The sequence below is a fragment of the Hemiscyllium ocellatum genome, chromosome 14 (assembly GCF_020745735.1).
Source record: "Hemiscyllium ocellatum isolate sHemOce1 chromosome 14, sHemOce1.pat.X.cur, whole genome shotgun sequence".
NCBI lineage: Eukaryota > Metazoa > Chordata > Chondrichthyes > Orectolobiformes > Hemiscylliidae > Hemiscyllium > Hemiscyllium ocellatum.
The window spans coordinates 30123672-30140025 of record NC_083414.1 but is presented as its reverse complement, the minus strand read 5'-3'; the positions used below and the strand labels follow the sequence as shown (position 1 = coordinate 30140025).

Below are 16354 nucleotides of genomic sequence, written 5' to 3'. Positions count from 1 at the left end.
CATAGTTCTTTTTTTTCCCACTTCTTTGCGCTCAGCTGAGAGAGAAAACTATGAAGTATGCTTCATTGCTATGAAGATAATTTGTCAACTCTATTTTAGACCAATGCCATCGTTTTACAGTTCTTTGTTCATTCTCTTACCTGGAAAGATCTGAATGGTGTAGAAATGGTGGGCTATAATGATCTTCCTGACCACTGGCTGCACTGTCTTTGCCTGCTCTGTGGATGCATGTATAATTATCGGAGATGGTATTGTTAAGTCAATTCTTTTGTGAGATGCTGCTGCTTTAGACAATGCTCCTTGCTAATCTTGTGGTAAGCGAAGACACTTGGTTTGGGCAGGGATTTCTATTAAAGACCATCATTATCCCTCTGTATTCAAGGCTCTAGGAATTTAAAATGACAGTTTATGGACCAGATCAGCAATTGATGCTATTTGATATCATAATGTTCCCACTCTACATGTTTCTGGTACTTGCACAACACATCTGTGCTTTTACCATAATATTCATGGTATGCCAGGAGCAATGTGGCTGCTATTTAGATGTTATGGGTTATCATACCACCAGAACAGGCACTGCTATGGAAGTGAAATTTGCAGAAGACTTTAGACAGGGAAGGGTGATTTAGTTGTCAGGAAGATGGATTACAATATGAGGAAGCCTGAGGTCATTTGCTTTGGTACAAAGAATACAAAAAATGCCTACAGTGAAAACTACTAAATGTTGGTATTCATTAAGATTTGAATATCATGAATTACAGAAAAAGTTAACATGCAGGTACAGCAAGCTGTTTGGAAGACAAATCTTTATTGGAACAGTGTTGGAGTGAGGTAAAGTTGTTGTAGTCCTACTGCACCATATGGCTGCTGTCCGATTAGAGATGACTAGTGGTGATTTAATCTGAGTTTAAGGAGAGTCCTTGGTGGTAACCATAACTAAACTTAGATTGTTGGCGTAAACCAATCATCCAGCCAACTGAGCTAACCAAGCCCTGCTTTGGAGTACAGAGTAAGGAAAAATTTGAAACAATTATACAGGACTTGACACTATTTCTCTTGGAATAGAAAATCTGGAACTTGGTGTCACACACAGGACAAGAGGTCAGCCATTTTAGGAAGTGTGATGTGAAGTTTTATTCTCTTAGGCTTGTGAATCTTAGGAATTCTTTATAGCTGGACACTGTCCATGCTCATTTATTGCTTATATTCAAGACTGGGATTCACAGTATTTTAAACGTTAAAGGGAATTAATTTGGTGAGTACAGAAAGTGGAATTGAAGTTAACAGTAGAGCCAGGCTGAGAGGCTGTATAGCCAATCCTATTAAGTTTTTCAATTTTGGCAACTGCTGAGATGGGCTTATTACTTATTTGACATTGTATTTAGGATATTTTCATAGATATTAGCACTTATTTCCAACAGAAAGCACTTCCAACGATGTTTGTGTTCGTGTCCCAGAGTGAACCTCAATCTTACCCGATCTAAACAAAAAATTGAAAGAACTACGGATACTGGAAATCAGGAATAAAACCAGAAATTGCTGGAAAAATTCAGCCGGTCTGGCAATATCAGTGGAGAGAAATTAGTTAACATTTCAGGTACAGTGACCCTTCTTCAGAATTTCAGTCACTGTAAACTCCAGCCATTGGATACAAAATGTTCACTGATTTCTCTCCACTGATACTGCCAGACTTGCCATCAATTTCTACAGGATACTAATGAGACTCAGCTGTATCTTTCCTCTATCACTCCCAATTATTTCCACTTCCATAAAATTGCTCATCTACTGCCCGTCTCAGTTCATCTGCTGTATACTACTATCTATTGACTTTTTCAATATTCTTTGGTGGCCTTTGGCATTCTATCCTCTATAATTGAGACTAGCCACATCTCTGCTGTTTACTTCCTAATTTGCACCACATTCAAACTCATTATTCTTCAGAAATCTCAGCACAGGCTAGCCTCTTCCGACAACCGAGATGCCCTCTACCTTTTCAAAATGGGTGTCCCTCTAATTGTGGCTTCATGAGTACCCTAATTTAGTTTACTCTGCTGTTACTGACCATGCCCTCGTTACTTGGCATTACATTTTGCTTTATAACGGAAGGTCTTGGGCTGTACTTTTTAAAAATTGATGTAAAATACTCGATGGATGCTGGAAATCTGACAGAGGGGCTACTTTCTGCCAGGCAGACCACTGCAGCATTTCTAACAGGTATAAAGTGTTGTGATCTGAAACGTCACCAAAGCAAGTTTGATACTGGGGTATGTAGTGATATTGTGGTGTACTGTTTATTTTAACTTTACAGAGGTGAAGTTCGTGCTTCCATGGGGCCTGCTTGATGCGCTGCTGCTGCTGCTCCTGTTGATTGACAGCCGCCCCTGAACGTGACCTCGGCGCGGGGGGCGCTGACGTCACGGCAACGCGGGCAGTGCGCCTGCGCGCCGGCTCTGACAGACATGGCGCCGTAACAGCACATGGCGGCGATCGGTGCGGTGACTCTCAGCGACTGGCAAAGTGCGGTCAAATCCCATCGAAAGCCTCCTTGCACCACTCGCAGCTCGGACCAGGAGGGGCGCCGGTGATCCGCACTCCCTGTACTTCTCCCCCAGTCCCTCCCCTTTTCCCCAAACCTTCCTTTCCCCGGTTCCTGTTTTTTTTATTTTTTTTCCTCCTCCTCCTCGCGGCCTTCCTTCCCTGGGCCGGCCGGAGCTGCCTTCTACCTGGACAGCGAGCGAGTGAGAGAGAAATCCAGAGCAAGCGAAGGCCATGGGGGTGCAGGGCTTTCAGGAGTACATCGAGAAGCACTGCGCCAGCGCCGTGGTGCCGGTGGAGCTGCAGAAGCTGGCCCGGGGGAGCCTGGTGGGTGGAGGCCGCAACCGGCCTCCGCAGACCCCGCTCCGCCTGCTGGTGGACGCCGAGAACTGCCTGCACCGCCTGTACGGCGGCTTCTACAATGACTGGGTGAGCGGCGGCCAGTGGAACCACATGCTCAGCTACCTGGCCTCGCTCTCCAAGGCCTGCTTCAGCGGCAACATCGAGCTGGTGGTGTTCTTCAACGGCGCGCTGGAGAAACCCCGCCTCCACGAGTGGGTGAAGAAACAGATCAACGACAGGCAGACGGCCCAGCAGATCATGAGCCACGTTCAGAACAAAGGCACCCCGCCGCCTAAAGTCTGGTTCCTGCCTCCCGTCTGCATGAGCCACTGCATCCGGCTCGCCCTCCTCCGCTTCCGTGTGAAGGTAAATGCCTGACGGTGGGGGAAAAAAAACTACCCAAGCCATTTATCCGATTGACATTTTATTTGTACAAATTAGCCCCACTGTTCAACGTAACTTGTTGGCCGAGCTCCCCGCCCTCGGCTTACATTTTATTGCCCTGACCGTCCTTTGGTGTTTCAGGTACCGACTGGGGAGCCAAGATTGGATGCTCAACATGTCATTCAATTGGAGGGGTTCACGGCACTTCCGCCGGCAGGGTTAGATGGTTGAAAAATCTCCTCAGTGTCAAGGCCTATGCAATAACTGGCCCTGATACAGATTAATCTGCACAAAGTGTCAGCGTGGTATTATTGAGACTGGTTTCTTAAACATGCAGTTATAATTTCAAAGAAAGAAAACTGGTAAATAATTGTGCCTTTCACTCCGATCGAGCGAATTACAGGCCTTGTAACCAATGAAGTACACGTAGTGTAGTCACTGTTGAAGCGTAGGTCATGTGGCAGTCAGTTTGAGCACAAATGAGGGAATGGTAATTTTCAGAAAATAATAAACTCAATCGGTCTAGCATCATCTGTGCAGACAGAACAAAGTTAACGTTTAGAATCCAATATAGTTGTGAGTTGCAGAGTCTTGAACTCAGAATGATGTTCCCAAATCTGCTGAGTTACTCCAGCGCTTTGTTTTTATTTTCAGAATCCACACCTTTTTTGCTTTTGAATCTTTCAGTATTGGTTGCATATTAAATATTGGCCAGGAGAATACTGCCTTTGAAAAAGTGTTATGGATTTTTATTATGTGCAGTTGAGAGACCAAATAAGCCCTTGGTTTTAAATGGTGTATTGGTGTCAGCCCAGGATATATCCTTAAATCTCAGGAGTGAAGCTTGTATCTGGACACTATTTGAGCAAATGTGCTACCAATGAATCTTAGACTTAAATGTGTCTATGCTCTTTCTCTTCTTAAGTATGATTATATATTTAGGTTTCCGACTTAGGGAAGGGGACATATAAATCTAGATTATTGCAGCTGGATATTTGCACACACAGCATAGTTGCATATAAAACTGTGTCCTATAAACATTCATTTTCAGACAATTTTAATTGATAGTTGCAAGTGTAATTATTTGGGAATAATTGGCTAGCTGAAATCTTAAATATTGAATAAGAATCGATTGGAGGAAGGCATAAAGAATAACTGTTAAGAGTATAAATAGAAATTATTTTGCATGGGAAATTGTCTTAATTTTTTGAGAAAGTAACAAAGAAAACTGATGGAGAGAGAGCAGTGGACGTGATCTATATGGATTTCAGTAAGGCGTTCAACAAGGTTACACATGGTAGACTGATTAGCAAAGTTAGATCACATGGAATATAGCGAGAACTAGCCGTTTGGATATGGAACTGGTTTGAAGGTAGTCGACCCAGGGGTGGTGATGGAGGCCTGTGACGAGGAATATGCCACAATGATCAGTGCTGAGTCCACTGCTTTTCAAGTTTCACAACCTCCTTCTCATTAGCAGGGAGCCCAGAATGGCACATAGTATTCCAAAATGAGCCAAACCAGTTGAACGGTTCAGAAAAGATTTACAAGGATGTTGCCAGGATTGGAGGGTTTGAGCTATAGGGAGGCTGAATAGGCTGGGGTTGTTTTCCTTGAAGCGTCACAGCTGAGGGGTGACCTTACAGAAGTTTATAAAACCATGAGGGGCATGGATAGAGTAAATAGATAAGGTATTTTCCCCAGTGTATTGGAGTCCAGAACTAGAAGACATAGGTTTAAGGTGAGAGGCGAAAGATTTAAAAGCAACCTAAGGGGCATCTTTTTCATGCAGAGGGCAGTGGAATGAGCTGCTAGAGGAAGTGGTGAAGGTTGGTACAATTGCAGCATTTAAAAGGCATCTAGATGGGTATATGAATAGGAAGGGTTTAGAGGGATATGGGACAAGTGTTGGCAAATGAGAACTAGATTAATTTAGGATATCTGATTGGCATGGATGTGTTGGACTGAAGGCTCTGTTTCCATGCTGTGTACATTTCTGACTCTAAATAATGAATGTGTGTACTAAAGAAAAAAATCCGAACAAATAACTGTAAAATAATAACTAGGTAGCTTTTGTTTTTAAAAGTGATTTTGGTTGAGGGCGAAATACTGGTAAATTCTGTGAATCATATAGGGAATCTTTTACATATGGATGAGATGTCTGCTTAATATTTTTGAAAAACTGCATTTCCAGTACTGCTATTGAAGTGTTGGCTTCAGTTTTGTGTTTTGTCTTTGGGGTACTTGAAAATTCTACTTTCTGACTGAATACAAATGTGCAGTTGGAAGATTCTGCTCGTACTGAAGAAACTATATGGGTTAAATGAAGTTGAAAAATTCACTTGCACAAATGAACTCCTGTTATGCTCAGCACTCTCAGGTTGTGGCCACCTTGCGTGTCCTGTAATGTTTTCAGATGTAGTGAATCAGGAAGTTAAAATTTGAAGTTAAAAATGCATTAGTCAAATTCTAGCTTATTTCTTAATTATCCTTGCAGAAGTTCTCAATCCTAGTAATATCATTTTGGGATAGTTTGCTACACTGAAGTATGTTAAAGCAGGACGATGAGATAAGGAGGATATTCCAAAGCTTGGGACTGAGGCAGCTGTTGACGCAGCCACCAATGATGGAACACTAAATTCTACATTTATTTGGCCCCAGTACAAGAACCATATGATGTAATCTTGATGTTAAATAAGGATTATTTGTGCAAAGGTGTGACCTGCCTTTGCGCATACACATCATTTTTGCCTCTCTTTTCTATTCCAGATTTCTATACAGCAGTGAGTTAGATGAGCAGGGTGGAAAATGCAACTTTTTTTTGTTTTCAAGGTATGCAGGTTTCAGATGAGGCAATCATACATTTACTTATTATCTGATTCTGGAACCAAACTAAGTTAATTCTGTTTGGAAACTGCAAAGAATTCATTGCTAAACAGATATTTGATTCGTGAGTGAGTGCATTTGAAATGTGTCTAACATGGCTAATTTGCTGTACGTGGTTTGATTTAAGTATAGTTTAGTTATTTTCATGGACCCAAGACATTCGCTGACAGCTGGTTCAGCTGTTTAATGATTTTAGTAGCTTTTTTCTCAGCCTTATAATGGATTGCTGCACTTCTCTCATCTCAGAATAGATGTGGTTGGAATCATATTTGCAATCATGTCGGTTTCCATAAGGACCACATACACAAGACATTTAATTAAATTCTCGCAAAACTAATGTGGATTTCACTTTCAATGAACTTAGGTCTGCAATATTGAGAATATGAAGATACTGTAATGCTTGAAACCCACAGGTTGTGGCCTCCTTGCCTGTATGTTTTGTAATGTTTTCAGTTGTAGTGAATCAGAAAGTTAAAATTTGAAATTGAAAATGCATTTGTCAAATTCTGGCTTATTTCTGAATTATCCTTCAGAAAGTTCTCAATTCCAATAATACCACATTGGGATGGTTTGCTACATTGAGAGGCATCTAAGCCAGGGTGAGGATATCTTATAACTTGGGGCCTAGGCAACTATTGGTGAAACCACTAATGATGAAACATTAAAAATGGTGTGTTTAAGAGTACAAAATAAAAGGAGTGCTGACATCGTAAGAGAATTATGTTGAAGGAGATTAAAGCAACAGAGAGGAGCAAGACCTTGGAAGAATTTGAAATCAAGGATGAAAATTTCACTTGATTAGGGAACCGTGTAGCTCAAAGAATAGAGAGATGACTGGTAATTAGCTCTTTGGTCAAAGCAGGACAGGGCAGCAGAGTTTTCGGTGGCCTTAAATTTAAGAGTGCACTGCATTCTTAAGACCATTCAAGAGTGTATTGCAACACTCAAGACTAGAGGTTACGAAGGCATGATTTTTGCAGCAAGTGTGCTGCGACAGACAATGTCAAGCAATATCACAGAGATTGAAATGGTTGGTCTTATTGATGACATAAATCTGTGGTCTTAACCTCATCTTAGAATACAATGTGACACTAAGGTGGCAGTAAGATTCCTTTAATCTCAGGCTGTTGCGAGGGAGATGGATGGAGTTAGTAGTCAGGGAGAAAAGTTTGGAGAACTGACCAAAAATAATAACTTAATATTCCTAACACTTAATTGGAAGAAATGTCTGCTCAGCCTGTACTGGAGATTGGTTATGCAGTCTGAAGATTTTAAGTCTAGGAGTCAAGAGATTTGATGGTATGGTGGAACTCAGTGTCATTGGTGTATTTGTCACAGTCTAGTTTTGTGAGGCCCTCATTAGGACTCATTAAGATGGAGAGATGTAGCTGATTATGATACTGGGATGCTGAATCAAAGTAGAAGAGGTAATGATTGTATGAAGCGTAAGTTGGCTTTGATAGTTTGGGGATATTACCTAAAGAAATGATGATAAGACAATGGCAAACATTCATAGAGTAATGGATGAACTATAACAATTATCCATTCCTGACTGACTCAAAAGTAAAATGAGAAAGGTGGCCAAACCATGTCTTACAAGGGAAATTCAAGATCGTGTTGGATCCAAGAAAGAGGCATACAAGTTGGCTCGAGAAAAAGGCCTGAGGAGTAGCAGCAGTTCAGAATTCAGCAAAGGAAGACAGAGATTGATTTAAAAAGGGAAACAGAGTACAACAATAAGCTTACGGGGCTATAAAGACTGACTGTAAAAGTTATTATTGGTATGTAAATTGAAAAAGATCGGTAAGTCCCTTATAGTTAGGAGCAGGGGAATTTATAATGGGGAACAAAGAAATTACTAACCAAGTAAACACATTCTTTGGTTCTGTGTTCAGGAAGGAGGACCCAAACAGGAGCTGGCAATGTTGGCGACCATAGGGTTTTGTGAGAGGGAGGAACTGAAAGAATTTGGTATTAGTAGGGAAGTTGATGGGATTGAAGGGCAGATATAATGGATTTACTGATGGTGATCTTCTGCGATTCTGTAGACTGTGGAACAGTTCCTACTGACTAGAGGGTAGCTAATATAACCCCACTATTTAAAGAGGCAGGGAGCAGAGAAATCAGGAATTATAGACCAGTCAGCCTGACATTGGTAGTGGAGAAAATAGCATTGTAAAATGTCAATTATAATATATTTAATGCCTGAGCATTTGGAAAACAGTGGCAGGATTGGACAAAGTCAGCATGGACTGAGGAAAGAGAATTCATGCCATTTGTATATCTTGACAAATCTACTGAAATTCTTCAAGGATGTAGCTCATAGAATTGATAAGTGGATGTGGTTTATTTGGACTTTCAGAAGGATTTTGAAAAATATGATTGAAGAGATTAGTGTATATAATTAAAGCACATGAGATTGGCGTTTATGTATTGAAGTAGATAGAAAACAGACTAGAAAAAAAAGAAAAAGGTCTTTTTCCAAATGGCAGGCAGTGACTAGTGGGGTGGCGAAGAGATCAGTGCTCGGACTCCAACTAGTCATTATATATATTAAAGATTTAGCTAAGGGAATTAAATGTAATCTCTCCAAATTAGCAGATGACACAAAGCTGAGTGGGAGGGTCAGCTCTGAAGAGTGTACATAAATGCTTCAGTGTGATTTAGACAAATTAAGTGAGTGGGCAAATGTATGGCAATATAGTATTGATAAATGGGAGGTTATCCATTTTTGCAAAAATAGGAAGGCAGGTTATTATCTGGATATGAATTAAAAGAGAGGAATGTCCTCCTACACCAGTCGCCAAAGGTAACTGTATAGTTAATCAAGAAGGCAACTGCTAGGACAACAGAAAATGCTGGAGATCATAGCAGGTACGGTAGCATCCATGGAGATAAAGCAAGCTAATGTTTTGAATCTAGATGACTTTTCAGTAGTCTGCTATGTTGGCCTTCACAGTGAGACATTTTCAGTACAAAAGCAGAGGTGTCTTGCTGCAGTTGTATAGGGCTTTGACGAGACCACACCTGGAACTTTGGTGTCCTTATCTGAGGAAGGATGCTCTTACAATAGAGAGGGCAGTAAAGATTTATCAGACTGATTCCTGGGTAGGACTGATGTATGAGGAAAAGTTAAATCGGTTAGGCTTATATTCACTGGAGTTCAGAAGAGTGATGGGGGAGTCCTATAGAAACATGTAAAATTCTATGTAAAATTGAACTAGTAGATGCAAGAATGGGGGAGTCTAGAACAGAGGTCAGTGTAAGGGTAGAGAGAGGGTGGCCCTGTGGAATGTTTTCAAGAAGGAGTTAGATATAATTCTTTAGGCCAAAGGATATAGGGGAAAAGTGGGAACAGGTTATTGAGTTGATGATCAGCTGTGATCATAATATATAGCAGAGTAGGCTTGAATGGCTAAATGCCCTTACTTTTTATGTTTCTATATGTGAAATCTAGCAATGTCACTTAGTGTTTGCGCATAAATTAGAAATAATGGGGAAAAGGATAAATCCTTGACACTCCACAGATGTATAGATGCAGAAGCAGTAAAAGAAGCCAATTTGAGTGATACTTTTGGCATAGTTAGATACTGGAATGAGATGAAAGCAAACCATTCCAGATTGACAAGAGTGGATAGAGAGGTGTTGGAGGAAGATGTTGTAGTCAACCATGCTATAGGCTTAACACAAATTGAGAAGAATGAGGAAAATGGAAAGGATATTTATATCTGTTACATATGTCGTTGTTGAAGTGAGATTCATCTTCTCTAAAGAATAGACAATACAGCAAAAAAGGGACAGAGGTAATAATGCAGCAGGGAATATGGTTAAAAGAATAGCAGTTTAAAACTTATTTTCTGAATGTACAAAATAATTGTAACAAAATGGACAATCTAGTATCAACAGCAGAGATAAATTGGTCGTATATATTTGCCAGTATGGAGACACAGTTGCAAGATAACGAAGATGTTTCAAGAAGATGCACAGATGGAAGAGGAGGAGTAATCCTGACAGTACCAGATGACATTAAGCATTGGGAGAAAATGTCTTGGTTTCGGGGATCAGAAAGAAGAATAGATATGGGTAAAGAATAACTAGGATCAGAAAATGCTGGTGGGAGTAGTTTGTAGACCTTGAATAGTAGTTACACTGTTGTACAGAGCATTGTGCAAGAAATAATTGGATCTTGTCACAAAGGCAATATGATAATTGTTGGGAGGTTTAATCTTCATATAGAAATCAAATTGGCAAACATTGTTTGAAAGATAAGCTTGCAGCACGATTTTCTGGCAGCTTTCTAGAATAATATGTTATGGAATCAGCTAGAGACAAAGCTATTTTAGCTCTCATAGGGTATACTGAAGCAAGATTAATTAGTAACATCATAGTAGGCTCACTGGGGAAGAAAATTATCAGAATACAGAAGAATTCATTATTAAGTTTGAGTGTGACATATTTGGGTTCAAATCTGACATATGTTGGTCACTTTTCTTAAGTTTGAGAAATGAGCTGATTAAAATCGATTGTGTAAATATGCCGAATGTTATGGTGGCAAAGCTGTAGGAAACATTAGGAAAGCAGTTCAGATATTCAACACAAATGCATTCCATTAAACACAACTCAAGTGAAAATCGTCAATCTTTGCTTTTCTAAGGATATCAGGGATAATATTAGATTAAAAGAAAATACTTAGTGTTGCCAAGCAAGGAACAAAACCTAAGAGGGTGAAAGTCTTAGATATCAGGAGAAAGTCACAGAATCGTGCAGGAGGCCATTCAACCTGTTATGCCTGTACCAGCTTCCTGAGTCTTTTAACATAGTGCCTATTTCATGCCTTTTGCTCATACAACTGCATGTTGTTTCTATGTAAATACTCATTCATTTTTGTCTTGGTTGCCTCAATTGAACCCACATCCACTAGATTTGAAGACAGCACATGTCAGACTTACCACAACACTGTAGAAAAGGTCTTTTCTCAACTTACATTTGCATTTTTAGCAGAACACTTTAAAACATTTTCCCTTTGGTCATATTAAGAGCAGGAACCATCCGTCCCTGTCTACTCTGTTTGGGCTCCTCATGATTTTGAAAACTTCAATCAAATCTCCTCTTAGTCTTCCCCTATTCGAGCAAAACATGTCCTAACTTCTCTAATCTTCTATACTCTGTCCAATGTATTCCCATCCTTTTAATAATGTAGCATCCAGAACTATGCATAGGGTAAGCAAGAAGATGATAAAATAGAGAAATAGAATGTGAGCAAATCAGCCAGGAATATAAAATTGAATCATTAAGAATTTTTCCATGACTATATAAAAATGAAGAGACGAGTAAACATAGACATTTCTCTTAGAAGCAAAGACAGGAAAATTTATTATGGAAAATGCAGCAAGAGGAGAAGTATATAAAATATTTCTTCAGTGTGGACTACTGTCAAACTATATACCAGAAATTGAGGGTAACCCAAGGGACAAACAGAATGAAGAAGTTAAAGTAATTGCTATCATTAGGGAAAAATAATTAGAGAAACCCAGTGACTAAAAGCTGTCAAGCCTCCTGAGGGTTTTTCAAGAGGGAGCTACAGAGATAATGGATATAGTAGTCACATGTTTCCAATCCTCCATAGTTTTTAGAATAATCTGGATTGGAAGGTAGCAAATGTAACACATTTCAAGTAAAGAATCCTAAAATTGTTACAATATGCAAGGAGTCCATTTTGTCCATCATTTCTGTATTGGCTATCTAAAAGAGCAATTCACTTATCCCGTTCTCCCAACTTTTGTCCATAACCACTTATATTCCTCCTTCTAATCCTTTTTGAAAATTTCAACTACATGATGGTCCCGGGCAATGCCTTACAGATTTTAACCACTCACTGCATGAGCAAGTTCTTTCTCCAATTGCTTTGTTTCTTTTGCCAATTCCTTTAGATCTTTACTCCCATTTTGAATCGTTTCAAAAGTAAATTCATCCCTATCTACTCTGTCTAGACCCATCATTGTGGAGGGGAGGAGAAGGGAAAATGGAGTTGCATGCTCACTACACCGACATCAGTTATTCGGAATTTATTATTTAGGAAACTTTAGCATAATCAGATAGTTGATCTGTTTTATAAAGCAAAAGTCATGTTTGACATGTTTATTAGTGTTTTTTGAGAATCTACTACAAATCTATTTTTAGAATGACGATGAAGGTAGGTAAAGTGGTATCAGTGCATGTAATATATTTAGATTCTCTGCTTTAGAAGGTTGTGGGTGTTTCATTTGTCATAGCCTCCCAGAGAGCTTCAGTGGCTAAGGGAGGACTCCCTATTGGTCTACTCAACCTTCCCTGATTCTTTCCCTGAGATTATTTAATTGCTTGAAATAAAATTCTTACAAGCAGTTTTTTAAAGGTTTAGTTCTATTTATTTAAATATTTACTACAGTATCACAGTTAAAGAGTAACAGGACACCAAGCCCTAGTCTAAGTAGGAGGTTCTAAAACCTCATCAGAGTAGCAGTACTAGCACTCACCAACTTTATGTTCTCTCAGACTACTCCAAAAATGACACTCTCAATCTTTAGTATTTGTACAGTTTTTGCCCACTAAACATGTCAATCAAACACCTGCTGATGAACATGATGTCCTCACCTGCTGTGCTTGTGATGAGCTTGTTAGTCTTTTGTTGACCAATCACATTACTAGAATTGCGATAATGAAACTGCCCTTGTACTGACTCAGGTGATAACATTAAGTGTTGATATCCTCTAAAGTTTGGTCACATACACATCACCTCATGTCCTTCTTTAAACCTGATTACAGAGGAACCTCAATTATCCCAATGAGATGGGCGGGCACAATTTTGTTCAGATAATTGATCATTCAGTTAATTGATTGAATGCCTTTTCTCTGGGGCTTAGAGTTTTCTGTTAAGTCCGCTCCCTATTCAGGAGACGCATAACACACCCCGTGCAGCGGCACAGTGTGTGCGAGCCCCCCCCCCCCCCATGCCATCCATCACTGCCTCGTCCCCAACCCTGTCCAACACTGCCCCCCTGCCTGCTCCCAACTCCATCAAACACCACCCCCACCCCCAACCAACACCGTCTGCCCCCCAACCCCATCCAACACTGTCCCCTTCACCTCACCCCTGTCCAACATTGCTCCCCTCCCCTACCCATCCCCCACGTGCCCCTAACCCCTCTCCAGGGCAGTTGGACTGGACACCAACAACAAGACTGCTGCTTCTGTCTTTTTGGGGCAGGGGGGAAAAGAGTGTGAGTCTCCAAATAATGTGCGTACAAGCAGACACACACTCACAACTTTTTCCTGCAACGTTTTGACAGGTTCCACCTTTGCCCTGTGCAGGACAATGTTGGAGAGATTCTCTGGGGAAGGGGAGTTTAGGGTACACGCTTATGTAGAACTCCAGGGAAAGTGTGTGGGGGGAGAGAGAGAGAGAGACACACAGAGGGCAGGTGTAGGTAATTTGGAGATGATGCCTGGGCTCCCATCAGTCCAGGACTGCTCTCGGCAGCATTTCAGTAAGTCGAGTTCACTTTTAATCACTGTAGGCAAAAAACACGATCAGTGTTGGAAACACATCTTTGATGTAGTGTTTCTGTTGAGACCTTGGGATCTCCATCGGATAATCTGATATTCAGATAATCGAGGTTCGGATTGTCGAGGTTCCTCTGTACTGACTGTCTTTTATGTCTTAAACCCATTCCTCATTGTTTTCCACCTCTCATGCTTGGTCAGTAAACTCTTTATTCAAACCTCTATTGCCTTTCCTTGTAGGTACTTTAAGTTTGAAATGATCTGTCAAAAACTTTTGTTCCTCCTTAATGACTAATTTTTAAGTTTCGTAGCTGCTTAAACTTGTTCTAGTACAGAGCCGGAGTTCCTGCTTTTCCCAGCAAAGCTTGAAACTTTTATTTAAGTTATCTTACTTAATTCTTTTTCCTTTTGCGTTATTCTAACATTCTTTGGTTTCTTTAATTCTATGCTTTCCCTTCATGTCCTTTCTCACATTGTTAGATATGAGAGAGATTTACAATCTCTCAGTCAATCAAGGGATGAGGGAAGCAGGTGGGAAGTTGGAATTACAGCTGAAAATCAGCCATGATAGAATTAAATGGTGATCGAACCTTGAACCTGAGAGGAGATTGCAGCTACTCAGTGTAGAAGATATTTGTAAACATTTGTGCATGTAAGTTAACTTGTAGTTTGAAATGTTATGGTTATGTGTAATTTAATATTTAGAAGCAGAGTAGATTTTTTCCAATGTATGAAGGTTAGTTTCACAAAATCTATATTTAATTGTAATTCTGGAATAGATATGTCCATGTAAATCAGATACTATGTATTAAATCCTGGCTTTCAACCAGAAATTCTTGCAGTTGAATCTAGAGTGGGATTGGTTCAAACAGAAGTAGTGCTAATAAATCTTTTTTCGTTTAAAGGTATCACACTTCTCTGATCTTCAGAAACATCTTAAGTAAACTTATAGTTTTTTCTTATGAATGTCAAAAAGAAAATTTGGAGAATTGTGTCCCAAATTTATGCCTAGTGGATGTCATCAAGATTTGTTCTCCAAATTTTTAAACAGAGAGATTGTGCTGATCTTAATTTTTAGAGGAGCTGTGGAAACAAGAGTAGCCCACTTCACCTTTCAAGGCTCATCTTCCATTCAATAAGATCATGTGAACTTGCTTTGATTCCCTTAATATTTTTGATTAACAGTCAATCTCAGCATTCAGAAGTACAGTTGATCTACTGTCAATTGGCATATGCAGAAGACTTTTCCAAACTTTTAGTATCCTTGTAATGAATAAGGATTTCCTATGTTTGGTCCTTAAAGGCCTGGCTCAAATACTTAGGCAGTGTCATAGTCCGGGATTCACTAACCACTGGAAATTGTTTCTTTCTAATTATAGTCTCTGTTCCACACAAAAGTTGACTTAATCATCTCTCAACCATCTAAGTTTGAGGAATGCAAACCCAGTTTGTGTATTCGCTTCTTCTAATTTAGTGCTGTGTGTTCAGGTATCATTCTGGTGACTTTATGCTTCACTCCCTTCAAGACCTCTCTGCCCTCAAACAGTTTAATATACATCAGCTGCTGTCTAACCAAGACTTTGTCTCACTACCGCATGACTTGTACCTTCTTGAATTCTAGTCTTGTCGATTTAGAGACTAGCCTTTTGTTATTGTTTCTAATTCTCTTCTGAACCTGTTCATGATTTTTTAATATACGCATCTGGATTTCCAATTCTCTCTAGTCTGTCACTGATATTAATTTTGCATCATTTAAGCAGTATATTGTTCAAGTTGAAAAAGAAAATCTCTTTTCCAACATTGGGATCCATTTGCCACATTTTTGTCTTATCACTTAATTTTTGAATATATCTTTGCAATTTTATGCTTAAACCAATACATTGGTTTGTGACATTCTTTCTCATCATCTAAATGCTTTCTTAATGGCAAATAGTTTAGACCCCAATGCTGATCCTTGCAGGTTATTAGGAAACATGCACTGCCCATGATTCTTAATCACAGTCTCCTGTCACTCAGCCAATTTCCTAACCAGATTAATCATTTGTATTCATTTCTGTGAGCTTCAATTTCTGCTAATAGCCACTTAAGAAGGACTTCATCAGATGTATTCTGGAATTCCACATAAATAACACCCCTAGATCCTCCCCACCTTGTCTAATCCTCTAGTCATTTTTTTAAACAATTAATTGAGACTTGTCAGGTATAATTTACCCTTTATAAATCCATGCTGACTCTGATAAGATGAAAATGTTCAAGGTTTTCAATCACTTTATCCTTAATTATTGGCTCTATTAATTTTCTAACAGCAGATGTTAAGCTAACTGGTATATAATTCCCTGGTTTCACTCGCTTTCTTAAATAATGGAATGATATGTGCAGTTTTCCAGTCTGAAAGAACAGTTCTTAAATTAAGAGGATTACACTTGGGGGTAACTGCAGTGTTCTCCCTACCATTGAGTCCTGGGGATTTCTCACTCTTTGTTATAATTGTTTTTCTGATTGCTCTTCTTATGTTAACTTTGTGAATGTCTGCCTGATTCAGTGTTAGTTTCTTCAGAATGTCTGAAATACTAACTTTCTCTTCTATTAATTGTTTGGCATACAGTAATTGCCATTTACTATTCCTTATGACAATAACACTATGTCAACTTCTAAGGAGCCTAAA

General features: G+C 39.6%; 1 protein-coding gene across 2 annotated transcripts in view; it reads left to right on the top strand.

Annotated features, from left to right (window-relative positions):
• Window positions 1–2435: 2435 nt before the first annotated feature.
• The window catches only part of fam120c (family with sequence similarity 120 member C), a 134437-nt gene continuing 120518 nt past the window's right edge, over window positions 2436–16354 (top strand). For both annotated transcript variants that reach the window (XM_060835558.1, XM_060835557.1), the window contains exon 1: window positions 2436–3243. In XM_060835558.1, coding sequence (XP_060691541.1) covers window positions 2770–3243 — 474 coding nt within the window. In that variant the 5' untranslated portion in view covers window positions 2436–2769. The remainder of the gene's footprint in view (window positions 3244–16354) is intronic.